Consider the following 24,875-nt stretch of genomic DNA (forward strand, 5'->3'; position numbering starts at 1 on the left):
TTGGGCCTCATCCATGTTTCCTCCCTCGGGAACGTGGAATGTCCCTCCAGAGCTGAAGAGAGTGAACAATGAGCAGTGATGCGTGGATGGTATCGCAGGATCCGTCACTGTCCGTTTTCTGCTGTTGACAGCAAGGTGCAGACGGTACAACACGGGTGTGCAGGCCTTCACCTTTTCTGATCTCCCCAGGGAGCCATCTCGTTTATCTCGTGGAGCTCTTCTTCAGCCTGAGAGAGTCCTGCCCGTGAAGTTACTGCACGCTTCATACAGCTTGGCTCTGTCGTCAGCAGACTGCGGTCCTACGGATTGAACCCAAGACTCATCACTGACAGCATGCTGTGTGTGCAGCGTTGGTAACAGCGGAGGGTGTGTGAAAACTCTGGAAGCGTCGTTACAGGTTCGTTTCCATGGTGACTTGAAGAGGGGGGGTGTCTGTGGACAGTGTGTTGGGCACAGGTCATGGGGCCTGTCAGTCATCACAGCATCTTCAGTCAGCACTACACATCCTGTGTGCAGGTCTGGACAACACAGTCACTTCTCCTGTCTCTGACCTTTGTCTTCACAACGTGATCCAGAGAGAGAGAGGAGAGAGAGAGAGAGAGAGAGAGAGAGTGTACAGGTAAACACAGACCACTTCCAACTACGGAATGACAGATGACTTCAGCAACTGGTGTTACATGGTTACTCCTCACAGTCATACAGTTCTCCTTGAACACCGTGAAACTAAACAACACACATACCGGAAACGTACCGTGAAGCCGTATTGGTTGTTTCAAGTCACGTGGGTGTTGTGTGAAGCTGGTGCTAACATGGGTGACGGATGACCCAGAAATGACATTCACCATGACAACGGTCCCTAACTGACTCACAGAAACGCTGTCCCTAAGTGGGAGAGGTGCCGAGGCGTGCAGTGTTTGGCACTAATAGGGCGGTGATCCATGGAACCCACAGTGACGCAGTGAACCATTTCTCACATCCAGGACGTATACAGCAGTAGTGGTTGACTGTTTAGAGAGATGACACTGACTCTTCTGTCTGTGTTGGCAACTGTGTGTCGGGGGTTCGTCTTTCTGTTCTGCCTTCCTTCCATCCTACCTTCCTTCCTCCCTTGCTTCCTCCTTCCCCCATTCCTTCCTTCATTCCTTCCTTTTTTTTCTTTCTTTCTTTCCTTCCTCTCTTCGCATTCCTTCCCCCCTCCATCCCTTCTTTCCTTCCGATCTCCTGAACCGCCTTTCTGCTACCTTTTCTGTAGTGTAATTTAGCACATATTTATCGGTCTTTGGTGATGAGTGTGTCATGTGAAATTCAGATGTTTTCGTGTGTTTAGATGTTCCTTCACGAAGGGTATTCTGATCAGCAATAAGGGAATCAACTTTATCTCCTTCACTGTGTGGGCAACAGAAGTATTGTACTTCATGCCACATGACTGACTGATAATCCTGTGATTGTGGCAACATTAGTCAGGTATGGTATTTATCCTTGATCTCTGGTGATGATTGAATGCTTCTTTGTGTGTGTGTGTGTGTGTGTGTGTGTGTGTGTGTGTGTGTGTGTGTGCAGCGTGAAGGTTCGTGGACTTTCTCTTGAGTTACTGTGTCCAGTCCGTGTTTCCGCAACGGTGTGGTGCAGTGTATTGTTTGTCACATCACCGTGTGAAACGAAGGGTGCATATTTTAATATTATCTCAGCCACCTTTCCCTTCCCGTGTGTAGAAACCTGTCAGAGCGGACTGTTCTCCAGAAGAGAGGGCAGGGGGGCAGTGTGTAATTATCGTGAGTCACGTGCACGTGTTTTAAACACGTGCTGCGCACGGGACCTCGCGTTCCTGGGACAGTCCCTTCAAATCCGGGATGGTGCCTGGTGTCTGTACTTTGTTCTACAGAGAGGAGAGGAGATGATGGGGGGGGGGGGGGGGATCTGTAGAGTTTCTCCAGGCGGGCTCTCTTTCGTTTTCATTGTGCTGTGAGCGAGCCCAGAGAGTCCGGGGACGCAGGATGTTTAACGGAAGATTTTTTTTTTTATACCCATCTCGCTGTTCTGTGCTGAACTTTCTGGGTGGACTGGATCTGGGCTGTGGTGTATGGGTACCAGACTGGCTGACATGAATGCTCCTGAACTGAGCGACATACAGCTTTTGAAGGCAGCTTCTTTGGTCTTCTTTTTTCCTGTCTTGTGATTTCGCCGCAGAAGGACAAAGGTATTGCTGGCTTCGTTTGTGAGGGAGGCAGTGTGTGAGTCATGCTTCATGCCATTCTGGATGATGACCACCCAGTTATTGGTGACGTCATCCTGGATGATGACCACCCCAGTTATTGGTGACGTCATCCTGGATGATGACCCCCAGTTACTGGTGATGTCATCCTGGATGATGACCCGCAGTCATTGGTGATGTCATACATGGATGATGACCCCCAGTTACTGGTGGTGTCGACATGTTCCAGTGGGTGTGTCCGTGGGAGTTACCCACACGGGAGTTACCTTGTTCCCTTTGTGAGCAGTACTTAGTGAGGAGCATTCCGTGGGTAGATGTCCATAAACCACGTCTCCCAGCTGGTAAGGCAGCTGAGGTCTTCGAATTGCCGCACTTCCTGATCTCTGTGTTCGCTACTGGTTTTGCTGCACATGATGTTGTCTACAAAAACCCGGCCTCGGACTTGATCCAGCGGGAAGGCCTCACTGTGGAGAAGAGGTTTTAGTCCAAGACTCTGGAGGCCTACAGTGCTACTGATTCAACGGGGATCAGGTCAGAGTTCCTGCTCTCTACCACACCAGCTGGAGGTCTGTCCTGGAGAAAGTTCTCAGTCCTCCCATGCCGTGCCGACGTTGCCTGAGGACCAGCCAGTTATAGCTGACTTTGTAGATGACTTCAGAGAAAGCAAGGTGTACTCCTGGTCTTCTTGTCCCTCGGGTGTTTTGTCCCCACAGCCACACGTCATGACTCGTCCCCACAGCCACACGTCATGACTCGTCCACACAACCACACGTCATGACTCGTCCCCATAGCCTGACGTCATGACTCGTCCACACAGCCAGACGTCATGTCTTGTCCACGCAGCTAGACGTCATGTCTCGTCCTCACGGCCTGACGTCATGTCTCGTCCCCACAGCCACACGTCATAACTCGTCCACACAGCCTGACGTCATGACTCGTCCACGCAGCTAGACGTCATGTCTCGTCCCCATAGCCACACGTCATAACTCGTCCCCACAGCCACACGTCATGACTTGTCCACGCAGCTAGACGTCATGTCTTGTCCACACAGTTAGACGTCATGTCTCGTCCACACGGTTAAACGTCATGTCTCGTACCCACAGCTAGACGTCATGTCTCGTCCACACAGACGTCATGTCTCGTACCTATAGCTACATCATGTCTCGTACCCACAGCTAGACGTCATGTCTCGTCCACACAGACGTCATGTCTCGTACCCACAGCTAGACGTCATGTCTCGTCCACACAGCTAGACGTCATGTCTCGTCCACACAGCAAGACGTTGACGTCATGTTTCGTCCACACACACGTCTCACGGCGCTATCCCCGTGAGAAGCCATGTTACTGTGGACAGTGGGAATTGCTCTTTTCGAGGTGAGACGCGAGGTGGCAGTTTCGTCAGGTAGAAATGAGAAACCACTGTCATTACTGGTGATCCCCCCACCCCCACCCCCAGTGCCGGCCAGTGGGAACAGTGCTGTGTGTTTTGTCAGGGTGACGACATGTGTGCAACCCCCCCCCCCCCTTTCCCCCCCGCTCCCCACACCCCTCCATCAACCTGGTGCAGGGTGGACATGGCAGTGTGACTGATGCTGCTCACTGCTGCAACACCACTCACTCTGCTGCTTTCGCTGCTGTTGGTCTGTGGAAACATGCAGATTTTGTCCAGGCCTTTCATGTATCGGGTGGTCAGACTATCAGCACGGGTGACGCTCTCTCTCTCTCTCTCTCTCTCTCTCACTTCCCCCGCTTCTTTGTGTGTCTCCCCCCGACCCCCTCATCCCCCAGTTTTGTGTGTCGCCCCCCCTCCTCCTCATTGTGTGACGAAGTGCACGATATGAGAGACATTGCTCACCGGTAACCAATCAGTGAGAGAGAAGTCACGTGCTGCTTTCAGATCCTGATGACGTCATGCCCACAGGTCGTGTCAGGGATCAGCAGTGGAGGGGTGTGGAAGGGGAGGGGTGGGGGGTGTGGGGGGGTTAATCATTTCCGGTGTCCTCACATGAGCTCAGGAAAGCCATACAGTTCGTGTTTACCGGTTCCACGTGCCATTGTCGCAGATCTCACCAGAATCATTTTCGCGGCTGGGTCTCAGTCTTTCAAAGGCCGCTGTCTACCGTGGACCTCAAGTCTTTCCATGGTGTGCGGAGGAGTCTTTGACAAGGATCTCGATCATCTTTTCTTCACCACGGAGGTGGTCACAACATGGTCCGTTTCGTAGAGATCTGCAGACACGGGTTCGAGTCCTCTTTTATGTTGTTGATAGATCTCCTGCGTCGTCTCTCATCAACGAAAGTGTGTGTGTGTGTGTGTGTGTGTGTGTGTGTGTGTGAGAGAGAGAGAGAGAGAGAGAGAGAGAGAGCGTGCGCGCACTTACAAAAAAAGAAGAAGTTGAAGCTGTTTCAATGATTATGCTGTTGTTTGATGACCTGTTATTGAAAAGTGTCACCTCTTACACTGAGCACAAGACAGGGAGTGGTGACAATCCTTGTGCGACAGTATGTGCTGTCTGAGTGAGTGGCCATACACGTCAAGTGTTCATTGTGAGGGGGGTTGGAAAAAAAAAGCTTTGACATGAATGTAAGAATTGGTGTTGTTTCCAACTTTTTTGCATGCATTTCTGTAAGAAAATGTGTTGTGAAAGTGCCATGCATCTTTTTTTTTCTTCTTTCTCTCCCTCCTTAATTCTGCAATATTTGCAGTCTAGTCGAGTTTGTTTTAACTTTCTGGTATGGTATTTTGTTTATTAGCATCGGTACATAATTTTATGACCACCACCTCCCTCCTCAGTCATTTATTCAGTCATTGGGGTTTACAGCCCAGATGACCACAGGGGCCACTTCAGGGCTGAGTTATCTACTCAAGTGTGTGCTCAGTGTTGTCACTGTATGCGATGGTATGCTTGTACCGTCAGTGTCTGTGACATATGGTATCTACTCAAGGGTGTGCTCAGTGTTGTCGTTCTGTGCGATGATATGTTTGTATCATCAGTGTCAGTGACATATTGTATCTTTTGCATCTTTTTTTTCTTCTTCACTGGCCTGCTGTACACTGGTAGTGTTTGATGCACTCAGGGTGTTGAAGGCGGTGGGGAGGGGGGCGGGGGGTAGTTAACGCTGACAGTAGTTTCCTGGAAGCTGGCGTTTCAGTTGTGTGACTGTGTGTATCCAGTCAGCGGTGTTGTGATGCTGGTCCGGCTGTTGTGCAACTGACGCTGCTGTTTGTGTGGCTTCACTTCAAACAATACAATGTGTGTGCCGCTGTGTCCCTGTGGGGCTTGTAAAGTTATAGTACTGCGCGCGAACGCACACACCCGCACATACATGCGCGTGCGCGCGCGCGCGCGCGCGCGCGCACACACACACACACACACACACACACACACACACACACACACACACACACACACACACACACACACAGAGTAGCCCCCGTCGTTGTCCACGCCATGTTGCTCACTGTCGGCAATCAATCAATCAGTGTCTTTCAGGAGTGTGTTGATGTGTGTATGTGTGTGTACAGTGTGATAGAGTCAGCTGACAGAGGAAGGTGATGTTATTGACGTGCACAGTGAAGGTGATGTTATTGACGTGCACAGTGAAGGTGATATTATTGACTTGCACAGTGTGATAGTCAGCTGACAGAGAAAGGTGATGTTATTGACGTGCACAGTGTGATAGAGTCAGCTGACAGAAGAAGGTGATGTTATTGACGTGCACAGTGTGATAGAGTAAGCTGACAGAGCAAGATGATGTTATTGACGTGCACAGTGTCATAGAGTCAGCTGACTGAGGAAGGTGAAGTTATTGACGTGCACAGTGTGATAGAGTAAGCTCACAAAGGTGATGTTATTGACGTGCACAGTGAAGGTGATGTTATTGACGTGCACAGTGTGATAGAGTAAGCTGACAGAGGAAGGTGATGTTATTGACGTGCACAGTGTGATAGAGTAAGCTGACGGAAGAAGGTGATGTTATTGACGTGCACAGTGTGATAGAGTAAGCTGACAGAGGAAGGTGAAGTTATTGACGTGCACCTTGTGATAGAGTCAGCTGACGGAAGAAGGTGATGTTATTGACATGCACAGTGTGATAGAGTCAGCTGTTAGAGGAAGGTGATATTATTGACGTGCACAGTGTAATATAGTCATCTGACAGTGGAAGGTGATGTTATTGACGTGCAGTGTCACAGCCACGGGCTGAACGTTCTGATAATGGCTGTGTGCTCATCGATCTACACCGGTGTGCACTGGAGCGATTGTTCCACTTTAGTTTCCTATTACTCTCTCTCTCTCTCTTTCTCTCTCTCTGTGTGTGTGTGTGTGTGTGTGTGTGTGTGTGTGTGTGTGTGTGTGTGTGTGTGTCCTGCTGGAAGTATTTGTACGTACATAATAATAATAATTTAAATAACCACTGTTAGAGACGACGAAGACGACGATGACCAAGATGATGATGACGACCATTCATAGTTCATTACTCTCATTATCATCATTATGTATGATAATGTTCACTTTCGGTTTCTGAAAAAAAATTGTTAGGTATGCAATGTGTGTGATTACGAGTGAGCATACACATTGCTGAAGCATGCGCAATTAAACACATTATGTAAATCAGTTGTGATTCACTAATATCATGGGAGCGAACCTGCATTTGAACAACAAAGGAACTGTCTGTCTTCATGTGAAACAGAAATTGCATGACGTGAAGAAATTGAACGTCTGGCTGTGGCATTCGAAGTGTCAAAATTTTGCATTGTAAGGAGAAAGCACACATGCAAGCGTGTCGGCCTGACCAGCACTTTGGTTCCATGCTTTGGTCAGGCATCAGCTGCCTGCTTCAGTTTCATATCATATTATTTTATTTATTAAAGCAGACGTAGCGTATATTGATTAGTCCACACTAAAACTGAAGCAAGTAAGTAACTGTTGTTCGTTCAAGGGAAATAACTGAGTTGTACCTTCAAGGTCAGATTGTCGTTTGGTTTCTTTGATCAAAGACCCTTTACAACAATAAATATATATATATTTTTTTATAACGATCTTTGTGTGTGTGTGTGTGTGTGTGTGTGTGTGTGTGTGTGGAAGGGGTTTGAGGCGGGGGGCGGGGTAGCCGAAGACAGCAGATGATGTCGTTGACGTGGCTGTTCCAAGTGTTCACAGTGACACCAGTCCCAAATGACCCGTGACATGCACTGATACAGGGCCCCTGTGAGGACTGAACATTGATGGCTATGGTCTGTGGGACAGTCCCCTATGTACCGATCATCTGGGTTCTGGTTTGAGTAACTGTTTTCCATAGCTGTATTTGTGCATCTTGTGTCAACCAGCAGAAATGAAATAAGAATTTTCTTTGATATGTTTTAATTGTGTTTGTGCGTCCAATGGCAAAGACCTATACAAGATACAATAAGATGATTGGTTAGTGGCTGGATGATCTGTTTAACTGAAGACATATTGGCAAATAAGATTGTGAGTAGGGAATTTGAGAAATGTGATTGGTTAGTTTCAGCATGATGTGTTTAACTGAAGACAATTATTGGCAAATAAGATTGTGAATGGTGAATCTGAGAAAAGTCTGATACTGAGCAGTTGCTGGGTACATGTATTAAGGCATGGTGGCCAGAGTTATTTTTTCACATGTTTCTGCTGGCGTAAGATCATGAAGCTTTTTCTTTGACATGTCACCACATTTTATGGACACATTGTCTGTAACTGTTTCTTACCTCCCCCGCTGTATTTGATCTGTGACAATGATCTTATCATTATCTACATGTGTGAACCACATATTTTGATTTGTTATATTTTGTGATGTGAACAGATGATTGAAAATGAAAATAACATTTATATTCGGAATAATAAACAGATAGAAAAAAGAAAAAGAAGAAAAAAAAAAGATGATTTAATCAGTGCATGCTGGAGTGAGTGAAGTGTTGATTGACTGATTGCTTGGTTGACTGATTGATTGAAGGAATGATCTGAATATGGTGTACCTCCATGTCCTCACCCCCCTCCAATGTTTGTTTTGGAAATTCTGGCAAATTGGTAGAAGTCAGAAATGCAAATCCAATATGACTGGTCAGATGTAGTATATGTGATGTGATTTGAGCCATATGTGATATGATTTGAGCTCAGGTGTATCCATAAGCGCTGATCCCTGAGGTAGATGGGAAGCAGGAAGCGGTCAGAATGCAGACAGAAGACAAGGACAGTAAAGCCAGGTGTAGTTTTGTCATCACATTAGTGAATTAAAAAAAAAAATATTGTTGCTGTTTTCTGTGGTATTGTCAGCAGCGTTTAGCGAGGCTTCAGGGCTCAGCCTATAGTACTTTCTTCTCTATCCCTGGGTGTGCAACTCCCAGTCATACACACACACACACACACACACACACACACACACACACACACCACACTCATTCAAAGATCAGTACGTTTCCACATTCAAAGGAAAAGTGTTAGTATTCACTTTGTCATTCAGTCAGTTGTAGACTGTTCAAGCTGACAAATGACTGTGTTGGTGTTGTTGGTGGCTGAGGCATTGGTAATGAACAGTGGAGAGGGTGATCCCAAGACAACACTGCACTGCACAATGTATGGACTGATCTCATCTTTGACCTTTGACCTGCGTGGTAACAGTTTTGGGTTTGTTCTTTGCTGTGTACGTCAGTTTGATCCATCTTTGAATTACTGATTTATTGGATCCATTTCTTTATTTACTTGTGAAATTTTGTTGATTGGAATGTTTGTCCATTTATTTATTGATTGATTTTACTTGATCATTTGTTGACTAGAATGCTGGGAACGCACAAGTTGATCAATAAAAAATCAGATTTGATCTGACACGTTTGTTATGCAGGCTTTCTGTGTGTATGTGTGTGTGCGCGTCAGCATGCACGTTCATGTGTGTGCGTGCGCGTGTGTGCGTGCGCGCGTGTGTGTTTGTTTGTGCGTGTGTAGCGTGTGCGCCGGCGCACTGTATATGTGTTTATATGTTATGATACCTTTTTCTGATTAGTCTGTCTTCAGTTTTCTTTTTATTCACACACACACACACACACACACAGGGAGATACACAGAGAGAGAGAAAGAGTGAGAGAGAGAGAGAGAGAATGCCCTTCAGAAAAAAAACGAAAGGAAAAGTTGAAAGACTTGTCTCCCTTCTTTTGCGTGGGTTGTTTTTGATTTACGCATAACCTGATGACGTTTTACACAGTGGTGCTGTAAAATGGAGGGTGAAGGGCCTACGCTTTCTAACGGTGTTGGTATGTAGAGCTCTCCGCTTTCTTCTGCTGCCCTCTTTGCATGCCTGTTGATTTGCCGCCGTACTCTCCTTTGGTCTGTTTTTTGCATGCGTTGCTGAAATTTTATTATTCTTTCACAAGTTTCAGCCGTGTAATTTGCTCATCTTCAGCTTGATCAGCAGTTATGTGAGGTTCTTTAAACGTCTTGATCGTTGGGTATCAACAGTTGAACTTGGAGCGGATATGAGTAATTTTGGAGTGTTAGTGACGTGTGAAACTGATGGATCAGATAGAGATATAGATTGGTAGAGAGAGAGAGAGAGAGAGAGAGAGATGGTAGGAGGGTATGGGGTGATGGAGAAGGGGAAAGAGGGTGACTAGTGGAAGGTTGGGGGGTCGGGGAGGGGTGGTGGGGTGGTGAGGACTAGAAGGAGATGTTGGCAGACACAGTGTTCAAACTTAAGTTGTTTGTATTACAATGAATTCCTGACTTTCAGTTGACAGTCCACTTGTCAGGTTTTGTGACCCCCCCCCCCTCCCCTGCCACCCCCCCCTCCCCTGCCACCCCCCCCCTTCCCCAGCCCCCGATCTAGGTCAGAACTGCTGTCAGTGAAAGTACCATATTCACTAATGTAGTGAATGCATGCAACAGAGAGTGAGACCCACAAAAAAATTCCCAGTTTCACAACAGACACCACGAAAAGGAAAGCAAGCAAATGAACACACACATGTGCAAGCAGCATAACACCTAAACATGTGCTCACACAACCACATTCACACACACACAAACACACACACACACACACATGCGCGTGCACACACAGTGACATGCTCACACACACACAAACAAGGTATACTCATACAAGTCATGCACACACACACCTTCATTCACATACAGTGATGCAAATCACTGCATTCTAGATTTTTTTCCCTTCTACAGAGATTGTATACATGTGTCTGAAAGGGTGTGCTTTTTTTTCTATGACTGTGTTTGACTATAAAAAATAGTATGAGGAGCATCATATTGTCATACTCATAGTGTAACAATATGTTGCTCCTCATGTGAGGTTGTAATTATGTATGAGGGATGATCAAGTTGTTTTTTTTTTTTTCTAGTGAAACGTTTTGTCCAGCAGACCAGTGTATTGCTACACTTCCATATTTTGATGAAATCTATGTGGTAATGGGTTCTGACTTTTCTTAACCAGCAGGACTTTCAAGACCTGATAAATTTAGTAAGTGTGTGTGTGTGTGTGTGTGTGTGTGTGTGTGTGTGTTCATGTCTCTTGTGTCTTAAATCAGTGAGAGAGAGAAGCTGTGGTCTTAAAAAAATCTTTCTTAATCGTTTCTGCTGTCCCCAGTGGACACTATAAGTATAACCTTTTTTCTGTAATCATTGTATTTACAAATGCACTGTATTCCATACATTACCCCTTTACATCTTGATTTATTACATAATGTATATACATATATATATGCAGTATGGTTAACTGATTAACAAAATATGTATGTTTAAGTTTCATAACAGTTATGAGTTATAATCACTTTTTAATCAATTTTGACATTTCTTATTTAGACCATAAAACACACGCACATACAAACAGGTATGCATATGCATGCATGATTGAATACACACACACACACATGTACACACACACACACACACACACACACACACACACACACACACACACACACATGTATACATGCATGCATGTTTGGACACATGCATACACAAGCACACGTGTGCATGTGCGCACACACACACACACACACACACACACACACACACACACACACACACACACACTACACACACACTCACACACACACACACCTACACACACACATGCATGCAAACAGACACACGGAGACAAACAACACTTTCAACCAACTCCTTTGCTGTCAAAACTAACAGTGTACAAAGACAATGTAATATCATGTACATACTGTATCTCCAGTGCTGACTGTGACCACATTTAATGATACTACAGATTAACCTAGCTCTGCTCTTTCGGCTTTTTTTTTCTCATTCCTATATATAGCACACTCTGTTACTTGCTGTTTGTTGTTAAAAAAAAGAGAAAAAAGAGAGAAAAAAAAAGGAACAGGTTTTCTGGGCCCTTTCTACCTGTCTGATCTTTCCTTCATCTGTTACACACGGTGGATTGTTCCCCTCTTTCTTTTCTTTCTTCCTTTTTTCATACAGCTGTGGGTTCATGTCAGTGGTCAATGTGTGGCTTGAGCGGCGCACGTGTGTACATTGTATGAACTGCTGTGCTGTTTACCTGTGAGGCAGGGCAGGTATGTGATTGAGCCTGGGGCAGCTATCTGCTGGGTGGTGTCTCATTCTTTGCAGTATGTATTATCATACTTGTGAATGCCTTTGTATTATGGCAAACTCCCTTTGACTTGTGGGATTTGCGTGTTCCTAACCTGAAGGCTGGGCAGCATTGTATACCGATCTGTTCTTCTTTCTGCATGCTGTGTGACCATGGGTTGTTTGGTTGTGGGATTATGCGTAAGAATGTAGAAACAGTTACACAAACATGAAAACTTGAAAGTTGAATATATATGATCTATAGACTTACTATTATGTTATTCATCTGACATGCACATGATGATGCTCACACACACACACACACACACACACACACACACACACACACACACACAAGCACACATGCACACACACACACATGCACACACACACAAGCATACTCACACAAGCATACACATGCACATGAACATGCACACACGCACACATGCACACACACACGAGCATACACACACATACACGCATGCACGCATGCATACGTGCATGCACACCTACCCACCTCCACACTCACAATCAAACACACAGGTCACACAAAATGTTATAAATTTATGTTAGATGCACTGTAAGAAAAATCAGTTTTATTTGTATAACAGTACACTCTTTGCTACATGGACATTCGCTGGACACAAACAATACATTCTCTTTTCGGCAATTAATGTATATATATATATATATATATATATATATATATATATATATATATATATATATATATATATACACATGCTTACAGATCCCTTACTCTCTCACGTAATCTCTCTCCTTTTCTCTCTCTCTCTCTCTCTCTCTCTCTCTCTCTCTCTCTCTCATACACACACACACACACACGCACACTGTGTGTGTGATGTTTGTGTTTGGTGTTGGTGATTGTTTAGGGCACAAAATCTGTTTCAGAGAAGGAAGACGTGAGACATGGGTTTTTGAAATTTTCTTTGTGTGTGTGTGTGTGTGTGTGTGTGTGACATATTTGTTTGCGTTTGTATGTATCATAATATTTATGTTTGTGTGTTCATTTAAATTGAATGTCTAATCAGAAAATATATAAGACAGAAAAAAGCACCAACAAAAAATGAACTGTGCATGATTAACTAAATGACCAATATAACAAATGTTCTTAATGTGGACACAGTGATTTATTATACAATACTCTTGAAATTAGAAAAAAAAAAATGTAACAGTGAAGCCACTAGACTTATCAGTTATCAGCAAAGACTTGTCTTGAAAAATTGATTGCAGTATATGAAAAACAATGTGTTGAATAGTGAATACAGGATCTGAAGACAGGATTGTGGCACTTACCAATGTTCAGGTTAAACTTAAAATGCGGTCAGCTGTTATATCATTGCCACACAGTGACACACACAAGTAACAGTTCTGACATATTAAATGATATTTCATTTTAAAACACTTTAAAAACTTCCATCTTCAGATCAAAGACACAATTTGCTCTGTGCGGTAATTTGTTTTTCAATGATTCTTTAGGAATATAATGTGTTTTTTTTTTCTTTTTTTTTCTCCTGTTAAATCAGTAGTAAATGTGTCTGTGTTTGTGTACACACAACTGTGTGTGTGTGTGTGTGTGTGTGTGTATACGTTGTCCATGTCTGTGTGTGGGTATATGTGTATGTATATATATATATATATATATATATATATATATATATATGAGTTTGGTGTGTGTATACATGTGCCTTATGTGTATGTATGGTGTGTGTACCATTGTATGTGCCTGTATGTGCCTCTGTGTGTATGTTTGTGTGTGTCCAAGTGTGGATATGTGTTTGTGAGTCTGTGTGCGAATGAGTGTGTTGTGGATGTGTGCGCATGTGTATTGTGTTTGTATGTGTACCTGTGTGCATGCATGTGTTTATGCATATAATATATTCCTTGACATCAGTAAATGTGTTTTTGACAAAGTGCTGAAGTGAGATGAGTGCCAATTGGACTGACTGAGGTGGACACATCACAGCTCGCCATGTGGATGTTGGTGATTGACCCATTGTATGAATGGACTGACTGAGGTGGACACATCACAGCTCACCATGTGGATGTTGGTGATTGACCCATTGTGTGAATGGACTGACTGAAGTGGACACATCACAGCTCACCATGTGGATGTTGGCGATTGACCCATTGTATGAATGGACTGACTGAGGTGGACACATCACAGCTCACCATGTGGATGTTGGCGATTGACCCATTGTATGAATGGACTGACTGAGGTGGACACATCACAGCTCACCATGTGGATGTTGGTGATTGACCCATTGTATGAATGGACTGACTGAGGTGGACACATCACAGCTCACCATGTGGATGTTGGTGATTGACCCATTGTTTGAATGGACTGACTGAGGTGGACACATCACAGCTCACCATGTGGATGTTGGTGATTGACCCATTGTATGAATGGACTGACTGAGGTGGACACATCACAGCTCACCATGTGGATGTTGGTGATTGACCCATTGTATGAATGGACTGACTGAGGTGGACTCATCACAGCTCACCATGTGGATGTTGGCGATTGACCCATTGTGTGAATGGACTGACTGAGGTGGACACATCACAGCTCACCATGTGGATGTTGGTGATTGACCCATTGTATGAATGGACTGACTGAGGTGGACACATCACAGCTCACCATGTGGATGTTGGTGATTGACCCATTGTATGAATGGACTGACTGAGGTGGACACATCACAGCTCACCATGTGGATGTTGGTGATTGACCCATTGTATGAATGGACTGACTGAGGTGGACACATCACAGCTCACCATGTGGATGTTGGTGATTGACCCATTGTTTGAATGGACTGACTGAGGTGGACACATCACAGCTCACCATGTGGATGTTGCCTTGTGTGTGACTCACTGATTGTATGAAATTGAATGGACTCTTTTCATGTACACACACACACACAAAAACATGAAATGAATCAGTAAGATAATTCACTTTTTTGTTTATTTACACTAACGGTAACAAAATAGGGAAAGAACAAAAGGGAAAGATATATTTATATTCCTTGTGCAATTCATGGATAATTTGGATAGTTTCGAAAATGATACAACATTTTGAACTAGCAACACATTTTAGACAGTTTCAGGAAGTAAAGAGACTTAACCCTTTGACTGCCATGCACAAAAAAGCAGAAAGTAATGCTTCAAGTCATAAATCAACATCGAGAACAATCAACTAGAAAGTGAGTACATGGACTGAAGATGAACCGCTCCAAATCAGTTGTGTGAAATTTCAGCCTCCCACACTTATTTCCCTTCTTTTGATGTCATCAGTGACCCAGAAATCTATGTGCACGGCTGTCAAAGAGTTAATTTACACATTCAGATTTAAAGTATGTTTGGTCATCTTGTGTTCATTGCATATTTGACATGATTTTAGATGTGCAATAATTTGCAGTGGAGAATTTTGCAATGATATAAATGATAGACTTTTGACCATTGAATTTTTTTGTTTTGTTTAAACAAATGGCACAAAAGGACTGAAAATCAGCAGGGAACAGAGATGAAGAAAGACAAGTAGAGAGACTGCAACATTTCTCTGTCAGTAATACCGGTTCATTCAGTGATGGAGCAAGGAGGTTGAACAGCATTGAAAACATGTCCACCTCAAAGCTGCTTATATATATACAGTCTGGTCTCAACAGGTTTGATCACAGAAGGTATTTGGGTTTTCCAAGTTTCCACCTTTCTCATCAACACATGATAATAAGTGAATTGTGATAATGCTTGATGTTGTAATACACATCAGTATATTTGTCTATGCTTACAGCTTGGTATCTGATCGAGGATAGGTGCTGTGATTATATAACTTATCAGTATACATGTCAAGAAATAAATTTGCTTTTATCTTTCTGTGTCAAGGTCAGGGTCAGAAGGATAGGTACTCAGCATGTGCTGACTTCATGTTGTATCCTGTGAAATTACCAGCATGGAGAAGACTGTTGTTGATGTGTGTTGATGTTTGTAGCATCAGGAAACAATCTCTTTTGGTGGAAACGTGGTCTGTTTCATAGTGTCAGTTTAAAGGCACTGTATTGGGGTTGGTGGTGTGTCTGCTTATTTGTGTTTTGGGTTGGAAGTTATGTGTATGATATGACCGATTTCTGACATTATTGTAGTGACCCAGTGACCTTATTGTGGACTAATTAAGTTGTGGCCCACCACTCACCCTGCTGTGTCATTAAAGTGTCATCAGTCATAACTTAGTTTTGTTGTGTGACTCAACCAGGCAGTGTGATTGTGACTTTGAAAATTACACCAATATAGGAAGCAATTTGTGTGTGTGTGTATGTGTGTGTGTGTGTGTGTGATGGTAAATGTGTTTGTGTATATGTGCCATGTGTGTCTGTGCACATGCTGTGGGTGGATGAGGAATTTAAAATTGCTTCGCTTGAAATTGGCATGTTCTTTCCCCACCTCTCTTTCCTTTCTGTCTCTCCCTGTTTCTCTGTGTCTCTGTCTCTCATCCACTCATGCTTTTGACAGACAAAGACAGACAGACACACACACACACACACACACAGTGGAGGCATAATGCTATGGCACCCAACTAGGATTCCTGCTTGCACTAGTGGTTTGGGTACTAGTCTTTTGAAAGAAATGAGAAGCACAGGTCCTGTGTGCAAAATGCATTAGCATATATATGTAAAGGAACCCATGGAACAAGAAAGTTGTCCCTGAAAAAAATATCCAGAAATTTACTTTGATAGTGAGTCAAATATACTTGCACTTATAGACAAATCAAAGGAAATGAAAGGCTGGCACTGTGTCGTGGTGATGTGCGTTCTCAGTGTTAACAGCTCAAATTTTGCAAATGGAAATCTGTTGTGACAAGAGAATAATGCACACACAAAATGTATGAGCATACACACTGCACACACACACACACACACACACACACACACACACACACAGACACAGACATACACACACACTCTCTCTCTCTTTATCCATCGTCCCCCCACGCCCCCCCCCCCCCCCCCCCCACACACACACGCACATAACACATTGCACACATGCGCGCATTTAAAAAACGCGCACTCGCGCGCAAGCACGTGAAAGGACGAATACTGACCCACTCCTGGGTCCACGCGGCTACAGTAAAGGGAAGTGAACGTTGCTGGACAATTTCCAGTCTCACTGACGGGAGTGTCGTCCCTTCGCCAGGCAACCCAAATGTAACGTGAACAGTGGCTGGCGCAGCACACACACATACAGAGAGAGAGAGAGAGAGAGGGGGGGGGGGCGGGGAGGGAAGAAGTGGGGAGGCAGCCGGGAGCGGAGAGAGAGGCAACAGCTAACATAACGAGGCTTGTATCGATCAAGAGCGCGCGACAGCACACGCTGTGCACTGTAACGCTCAATACAATCATCTCCCCGAAACAACCTGGCTTCTGCCATGCTCTCCTGACGTGTGTCCCTTGTCGGTGGTTTGTGTCCATGTGTGTGTGTGTGTCGGGGAGCCGGTGTGTTGGTGTGTGGAGGACCAGGGGACAGCTGTGGCCACACGGTTTGATCCTGGATTACCCCTCCAGAGACTGACCGCTCAAAGCTTTGTAGCTCCCAACACCCACAGCCGGCATCACATCCTCCGCTCAACACGTTGAGCACGATGTGGGCTGTGAGGGTACCCTGAACAGCAACACACACACACCGCTCATTGTGGGTACAGTTGTTCACTTCAAGCTGCCAATAATAGACCTGTTTGGCACAGTGCGGCGTAGCTGTGGGGCCCATGTGGCTTGTGACGTGCGTATCAAACGTCGTCTGAGGAAGACGACTGTGTCAAAAGATTAAGACAGGAGCAAATGAAGATAGCGGCGTGCTGATAACGATGACGATGATGACACGGAGTTAGCGACACGCCGTGCTGTGACAGATCTAGAATAGACTCCTGGGAGACCCCCCAGTCTTTCCCAGAAACTGAGGGGAACACAGAGGTGCGGGCAGTCGGTGGTGTGTGTAGGGTGAGGCTTTAAACAACATGAAACGAAACTGAAGATGGAAACAGTGTGTGTGTTCGTGGATGGTGTCGGCGATACTATGACCAAAAAGCTGACGTGGGTGGCTACAGGTGGTTGCAACGCTGCGTGCTGGTGGTGACACACTACCTGTGTGTGTGTGGGAGTGTGTGTGTTGAGGGCCCCGGAGTTCCAGTCTCAGTGTGTGTGGGTGTAGCGGTGCCTCTCCGTCAGCATGAACTCCTTTCTGGGTCACTGTGATGAGAAACTGGCGCACAGCATGGATGTTCTGGGTCAGTATGACGTCACGGGGAGTGGAGACGGGTGTATGTGTGTGGAGGGGGAGTGTGGGGGGTGGGGGAGTGAGATCTGTGGTATGTGGAGGAGGAATGTGTGCGTAGACATTAACGCGCACGCGTTTTTTTTTTGGGGGGGTCTGTGTGTGTGTGTGAGTGTGTGTGTGAATGACGAGAGATACGATTGTTGTTATGTCTCAATCTGCGTAATGTTTTTGTCTGTTTCTGTCTCTGCTTTCACAAGTGTACTCTCTCTCTCTCTCTCTCTCTCTCTCTCTCTCTCTGTGTGTTTGTGCAGAGCACACAGAGACAGGTAAACAATCTTTGTGAAAGTGGTGTCACCTGTCTTTGTTGTCTTGGTCAATGTGAGAGCTAATTTTAGCGGGTTGGAAAAGCACAAACACACACGCACACACACACACACTCGAGTAATTGCACATTGCGCACACCTATCACAAAACGCACACCCACCACACGTTGTGTGTGCAAGTGCGTCTGTCTCTTGATGTCTGTGTGAATCACTGACTGGTGTCTGCCCCTTACTGCCACGTCTTCACCGCCTCTCTGTCTCTGTGTGTCTGTCTCTTAGTTCACTGGTTAGTTTAAAGTTGTCCACGTGATCAGTTGCAACGGCTTATGAATGGCAGACGTAAAAAAAAAAAAAAAAAAAAAAATCTTGAGCTCTCTCTCTCTCTGAATGCGGAAGCGTGTTAGAACATTTCTCCCTCCAACCATAATTAGCTCTGTGCTCTTTCAGATCCCCCATTTTGTGCTCTTTCAGATCCCACATTATATCTTTCACCCCATCCCCCCTTTCCCTCGTCCTTGTACCTCCCTTTTCTCAAAGTGCTAATTTCTGTCTCGGGAAGTTCTCCAAATAGAGGAACAGGTCTATTATGCGACCCGGCCTTAGTTTGAAGGGACCTGCCATGAACAGCAGTCCCTTGACTTAATTGACTTGAACATGCATGGGGCTGGGGGCGGTGGGGGGTGGGTGTTGCTGGCTCTGTATGATTTGCTATTGATTGATTTCACCCCATTCTCTCTCAAACACCACACTGGCCTCAGCAAAGATCGGATCAGGAACTTGGGGTGGCGTGCGCCAGTCTCGTCAGGTGCGCGAGTAGCTCTTTCTCTCTCGATCTCTGTCACACACGATGCACACACACACACACTGCACACACACTCGCACACACACATAAGACACACGAAAAAACAACAACAAAACAAACAAAACAAAAACACACACTCAAGCACTTGCACAAACACACGCACACACACACGCACACACACACACACTCTCTCTCTCTCTCTCGTTCTCTCAAACACACATACACAGACAGAACACGCACACACGCGCGCACACTCGAAGCGACTTCTAGTATGCGCGTGCTATATTTCGTCAGAGAGAGAGCCCATGCTGTTTGATGGAAGTGGCGTGATGTATTTTGTGTGACACAGAATGGAGTGTATTGAGTTCAGTGTGTGCAGCTATTTATAAACACCGCCAAGTATTTACGCGTGGGAAATATGACTCATAGAAATGACACGTCAATGTGTATGAAAGAATTTGTGTGTGTGTGTGTGTGTGTGTGAGGAGAGTTGGCTTTTCATCCTTGCCAAACATTGCTGTTTTGTAACGTTCTGTGTTGAAAACATGGATGTTTAAGGCCGTAGTATACGCATGTGTATGTGTAAGCTTACTTCCTTACACGACAGGCTCAGTAGCGGAGTGGTTAAAACGTTGGGTCTGCTGTCTGAAGGTTTGAATCCCCGATACGGCTCCTGGTGGATAAAGAGTGGAGATCTTTCCGATCTCCCAGGTCAAAAGATGTGCAGACTTGCTCATGCCTGAACCTCCTTCGTGTTCGTACTCAAGCAGAGTTTCAAAGTTAATGCGCACGTTAAAGATCCCGTAATCCGCGTCAGCTTTCGGTGGGTTATGGAAGCAAGAACATGCACCCCCCCCCCCCCCTCGAAAACGGAGTTTTGGCTGCCAACATGGCAGGGTATGCATGTAAAAAAAACCTCTTTCATTTGAGTGAACTTCGGAGTTGCAGCCCACGAACGCAGAAGAAGATTGTGCCATGCACATACTTATGACTATGAGTGTTGGTTTGAACAGGTGCCGCACGTGCAATTTACCGGCGAGCTGGGTGTTCAGTGATGTGTGTCGCACAGTTTGTGGGCTGAGTGGTTATGAGTGGTCACACGTGGTGACTATGACTCATATGATGTGGAGGGAGGGGGAGGGGGTAGAGATCATATCTTACCCCAATAACTCTAGCTGTGCTGTGCTGTGCTGTGCTTCATGGTCACAGACGTTGCTCACATCTGTCCCTGGACTGTTCTTCATTGGACCGTGTTCCGGACTGAAGGCATCTGCTTGTTTCTGGCTGTCTGTTTGTCTCTCTCTCTCTGTGTATATCTGTCTCTCTGTCTCCCAGTCTCTCACATTCTCTCTCTCATGCTCTGTCTCTCTGTCTCTCTCATTCTCTCTCTCATGCTCTACTTGTCTGTCTCTTTCAGTCTCCCTCTATCTCTTGCTTAAACCTCTTCCCCTCTCAGACTCTCTCTCTCTTTCTCTCTCTGTCTCTGTGTCTCTCTCCGGCTGTGTTTCGCGGCATACTGTTAACATAGAAACAGCGTGTAATTACTGCAAAGCAGCACAGCAGTTGAGGGATGAGATGTTTATTTTACCCATTAAAATGCCAGGCGTCACAGCTGTTCCACCGGCTACTCAAGCAAGACGGTGGAGTGTTTTGTTTTTTGTCAAGTTGTTGTTGTTGTGGAGGTCTGAAGTCTCTCTGCCCGCCTCTCTCTCTCTCTCTCTCTCTCTCTCTCTCTCTGTCGGTGTGTTGGCTGCCTTTCTTGTTTCTCTCCCCACCTCCTTCACGCCGGCACGTGCAATACGTCAACTTACACAGTCGCTCGCACTCGCACTCCACTCGCCCAATGTGTGTTTCTCTCTCAGTATCTGTACTTCACTCTGTTTGTTTGCATGTATGGATGGAGGGATGGATTGATGGATGCATGCATGCATATATATATGCATGTATGCATGTATGTATACATGCATTTCTGTCTGTCTGTCTGTCTCTGTCTTTTCACTTTCATATCGACAGAAACAAGCACGCACGCACGCGCGCGCGCGCGCGCACACACACACACACACACAGTCACAAACACACACACACACACACACATACACACACACAGTGTCCTGCTTCACCAACAAACGCACGCAGCAAGTGGAAAAAGCTGATGTCCGTTCTTGGCAGGCCTGTGTGAGCAAACCAGTTAGCCGTCATCTTCATTTTTTGTCGTTTTTGTTTTTTGTTGTTGTTGTCGCTGTGTTTGAGCCAGTACCCATCACATTGAGTAAGTTGGAGGGTTTAAAGTTGTGTTTGATGAATTGAGCCAGTACCCATCACATTGAGTTGGGTTTTTTTCTGCTGAGTTTGAGCCAGTACCCACCATCTTGTTTAGGTATTAGTTGATTATTAAGTGGTTAGTGAATTTCTGCCTGATTGGGTCACTGTTTGAAATCAATCACAGCCGTTTGGGTTGGTCTTCTTACCCACCTTGTTTTATTCTTCATCCTCTGTGTGTGTGTGTGTGTGTGTGTGTGTGTGTGTGTGTGTGTGTGCTTGGCTCGTAGGTTCTGACCAGTGTACACTGCTTTATAAAGGATGGATCAAGCTGTGTGGCTATGAATCATTGCATCGGAGTCTCTTCAAGTCAGAATACATTGCTACACATGCACGTTTAATGATCAGCCAGTTTTACATTTCCTCTGGGAGCTACAGAATGGGAACCATCTCCCCAGTGAGCCGAGCTGTCATTAAATTAGTCACAGACATACAGTTATAAGTGTATATATACTGTGTGCTAAAAATAAGCGGAGCTCATTTCCTGAGCATGGGAAGTGTCGGTAACTGCGACGTGTCACCGGCTGTTAACAAGAGTCGACTCCCTTGACTGGATGCACTTGCAGACGACAATGAGTACCGGCAACTGGTGTGATTCTCTGAATGGAGTATTGGAGGAATTCTGTTTTCTGTCGTGTCACTCATGCTGATGATTGTAGACAAAAGGGAATCTGGTGTGGTGTCTTGTGTTGGTCAGGTCTGAAGTATCCACCGGTGAATCGTGCCGCAATGATTTCAGCGCTGATTAATACCATTCTGCACAGGAAATGAACTGCCACACAGGAAGGCAGAACCGATGAATGGGCATACCAGGAAAGAAAAAAGAATCCATTCAGCCCAAATCCACGTTGTGTGCAACATTCATAAATTGAGAGGGATCGAGAGTAGATCGTCAGTTTGAACTCACCCAAAGAACGCTTTACGGTCTGAATCAGTCAACTCTTCAGAGGCGGGAGCAGGCTCTCGCTATTAAGAACACGCCGAATTATAAACATCGAGGAGCTCTGTATAGTGGGCTGTGCACAGTCAATACGAGTAAGAGACTAATGTGAAAACAACAACAACAACAACAAAAGCAAAAACAGCAACCTCTCTCAACAGCAGCCGGCGGGCGACAGATAGTGATGGCAACCACTTCTCGGGTGAGAGTCGGACGGAGAGTGGTGGTGCAGGAAGCACCGAAAGAGACAATCCCGCCCCTCTTCACACACACCGCCCTTGGGGCTTCCCTGTGGCCCAGTGAGTGCCTCCCTCTTACACCTTGGTTTGCATGGTATGGCTGAAAGTACATGTATAGTAGTCAGAGAGCGTGTATAGAGTTGGTGTGGTTACTGCTGGAGTGTTTATTTCCGCCGGCAGTGTCGCTGTTCTCTTGTTGGTGTCTTCTCTGATTCATACTCATGTACTTGACTGTGTACACACAATGAAAACGGCTGATGATGGTCCGGAGTGCAGTGGCAAGTTCAGTGCCCCAGGGCCAGAGTATGAAAAGAAACTGGGGTAATATTTGAAACAAGTCATTGCTAAAGTTATGTTGTCAGTAATCCCAAACTTATGCTTTTAGTTATCCCAAACGTATGTTTTCAGTCATCCCAAATTTATGCTTTTAGTTATCCCAACTTAATGCTTTAAGTCATCCAAAACTTATGCTTTTAGTTATCCCAAACATTTTCTTTAAGTCATCCCAAACTTACGCTTTCAGTTATCCCAACTTTATGCTTTCAGTCATCCCAACGTTATGCTTTTAGTCATCCCAACCTTATACTTGAGTCATCCCAACGCCATGCTTTCAGTCATCCCATTGTTATGCTTTTAGTTATCCCAACTTTATGCTTTTAGTTATCCCAACTTTATTCTTTTAGTCATCCCAACGTTATGCTTTCAGTTATGCTTTTAGTTATCCCAACCTCATGCTTTTAGTCATCCCAACTTTATGCTTTCAGTTATACTTTTAGTTATCCCAACGTTATGCTTTTAGTCAACCCAACTTTATACTTTCAGTCACCGCAAAGGGAAATTCGCCAGGCAAATCGTACTTAGACTTGCATGCATGCCCAAGCGCGCGCGATCAAACGCAAACACGCCCCCCCCCCCCCCCCCCCCCCCCGCCCCCCCCCCCCCCCCCCCCCCATACACACGACATCCAGTCATAACCCGCACACCCTACACCCACCCACCCACACGCACACCTTCCTGATGTTTTTTGGATCGCACCCTTAGGGTTGTAGACGGCCCATGAGTGGTGACATTCATCACGTCACAGTGATGGATGAGAGCCACATGGTGGTCACATATGACACCCCCACTTGGGGCTGACTGACAGCAGCGTCACAGGCTGTGCTGCACAACGGCCGTTATTGAGACATGTTCTCCCTGTGTTGCACGTTTCTACTGTGCTGCTACAGGACTGGCATGGCAGACACCTGCAGGGTTGACCAGGGAACTGTATCAGACAGGGTTGCACGTCGTGTTTGCCTTCCTGTGCTGGCTGTGGTGGTCACAGTTAGTCATTCTCTTTTAATATACTTCTCTTTCCTTCTTTTTTTTTTCCTTTCATGCTTTCCATTGCTTTATTTTTTTTCCTGTCTGTGTTTTTTTTTTCACCCATTAACTTTTTCTTTCTTTTGTCCATTGATACATTATATTCATTCATTACCCACCCTTGATCCTTTCTTTGTTCTTTTTCCGTGTGTAAAGTTTCACCCCACAATACGGATGAGTTGATGGAGATCGTGATGTCATGTTTCGCCTGAGGCAGTCATGAGCTTTGTGAATGCAGCAAACGAACCATGTCATGTCATCCCATCGTGGGTCATTATGATAATCAGCCCCCCCCCCCAACCCCCCTCCCCCCACCAGCCCCCCGCCCCCTCCCCCCCCCCCTTTTTTTTTTTTGCTGGCAAAGCTTGATCTCCGTGCCTGTGAGAACAGTTGAAAGCTTAAAAAAGGATTGTGACGAAGGGTTTATTGATGGCCTCAGGTGACCTTTTCTCTAATGTCTGCTGGCTGCACTGTGAACTGATTGAAGCTGCAATGCTTACAACACTACTATACAGGGAGAGGTTTGATCCCAGAGACAGGGACTGAGGGGTGGTAAGGGATGGATGCCTCCCTCCCTCCCTCTCCCCCTGTCTCTCTCCCTCCACCCTTCCTCCTTCACCCCCTGTCTCTCTCCCTCTATCCTCCCCACCCTTCCCTTTACAAAACACACACACACACACACACACACACACACACACACACACACACACACACTAACAGTAACACATGCACACACACGACGACAATTCTCCCTGCACACACATACTCAAATCTGTCCGTCCGTCTGTTTGTTTGTCTGTCTGTCTCTCTAAATCTCTCTCAGTCTCTCTGTCTCTG

The 24,875-nt window shown here is 45.5% G+C and overlaps 1 protein-coding gene across 3 annotated transcripts in view; it reads left to right on the plus strand.

Moving 5' to 3' along the window:
- Window positions 1-9,423: 9,423 nt before the first annotated feature.
- The window catches only part of LOC143281160 (echinoderm microtubule-associated protein-like 2), a 128,086-nt gene continuing 112,634 nt past the window's right edge, over window positions 9,424-24,875 (plus strand). Inside the window, exon 1 of one of the 3 annotated variants that reach the window (XM_076586180.1) lies at window positions 9,424-9,472. In XM_076586180.1, coding sequence (XP_076442295.1) covers window positions 9,436-9,472 — 37 coding nt within the window. In that variant the 5' untranslated portion in view covers window positions 9,424-9,435. Of the gene's footprint in view, window positions 9,473-17,214; window positions 18,064-22,085; window positions 22,737-24,875 lie in introns of those variants that run through there. The other 2 variants (XM_076586179.1, XM_076586173.1) reach the window with 2 other exon arrangements.

This window comes from Babylonia areolata, chromosome 4 (genome assembly GCF_041734735.1).
Source record: "Babylonia areolata isolate BAREFJ2019XMU chromosome 4, ASM4173473v1, whole genome shotgun sequence".
NCBI classification, from domain to species: Eukaryota; Metazoa; Mollusca; class Gastropoda; order Neogastropoda; family Buccinidae; genus Babylonia; species Babylonia areolata.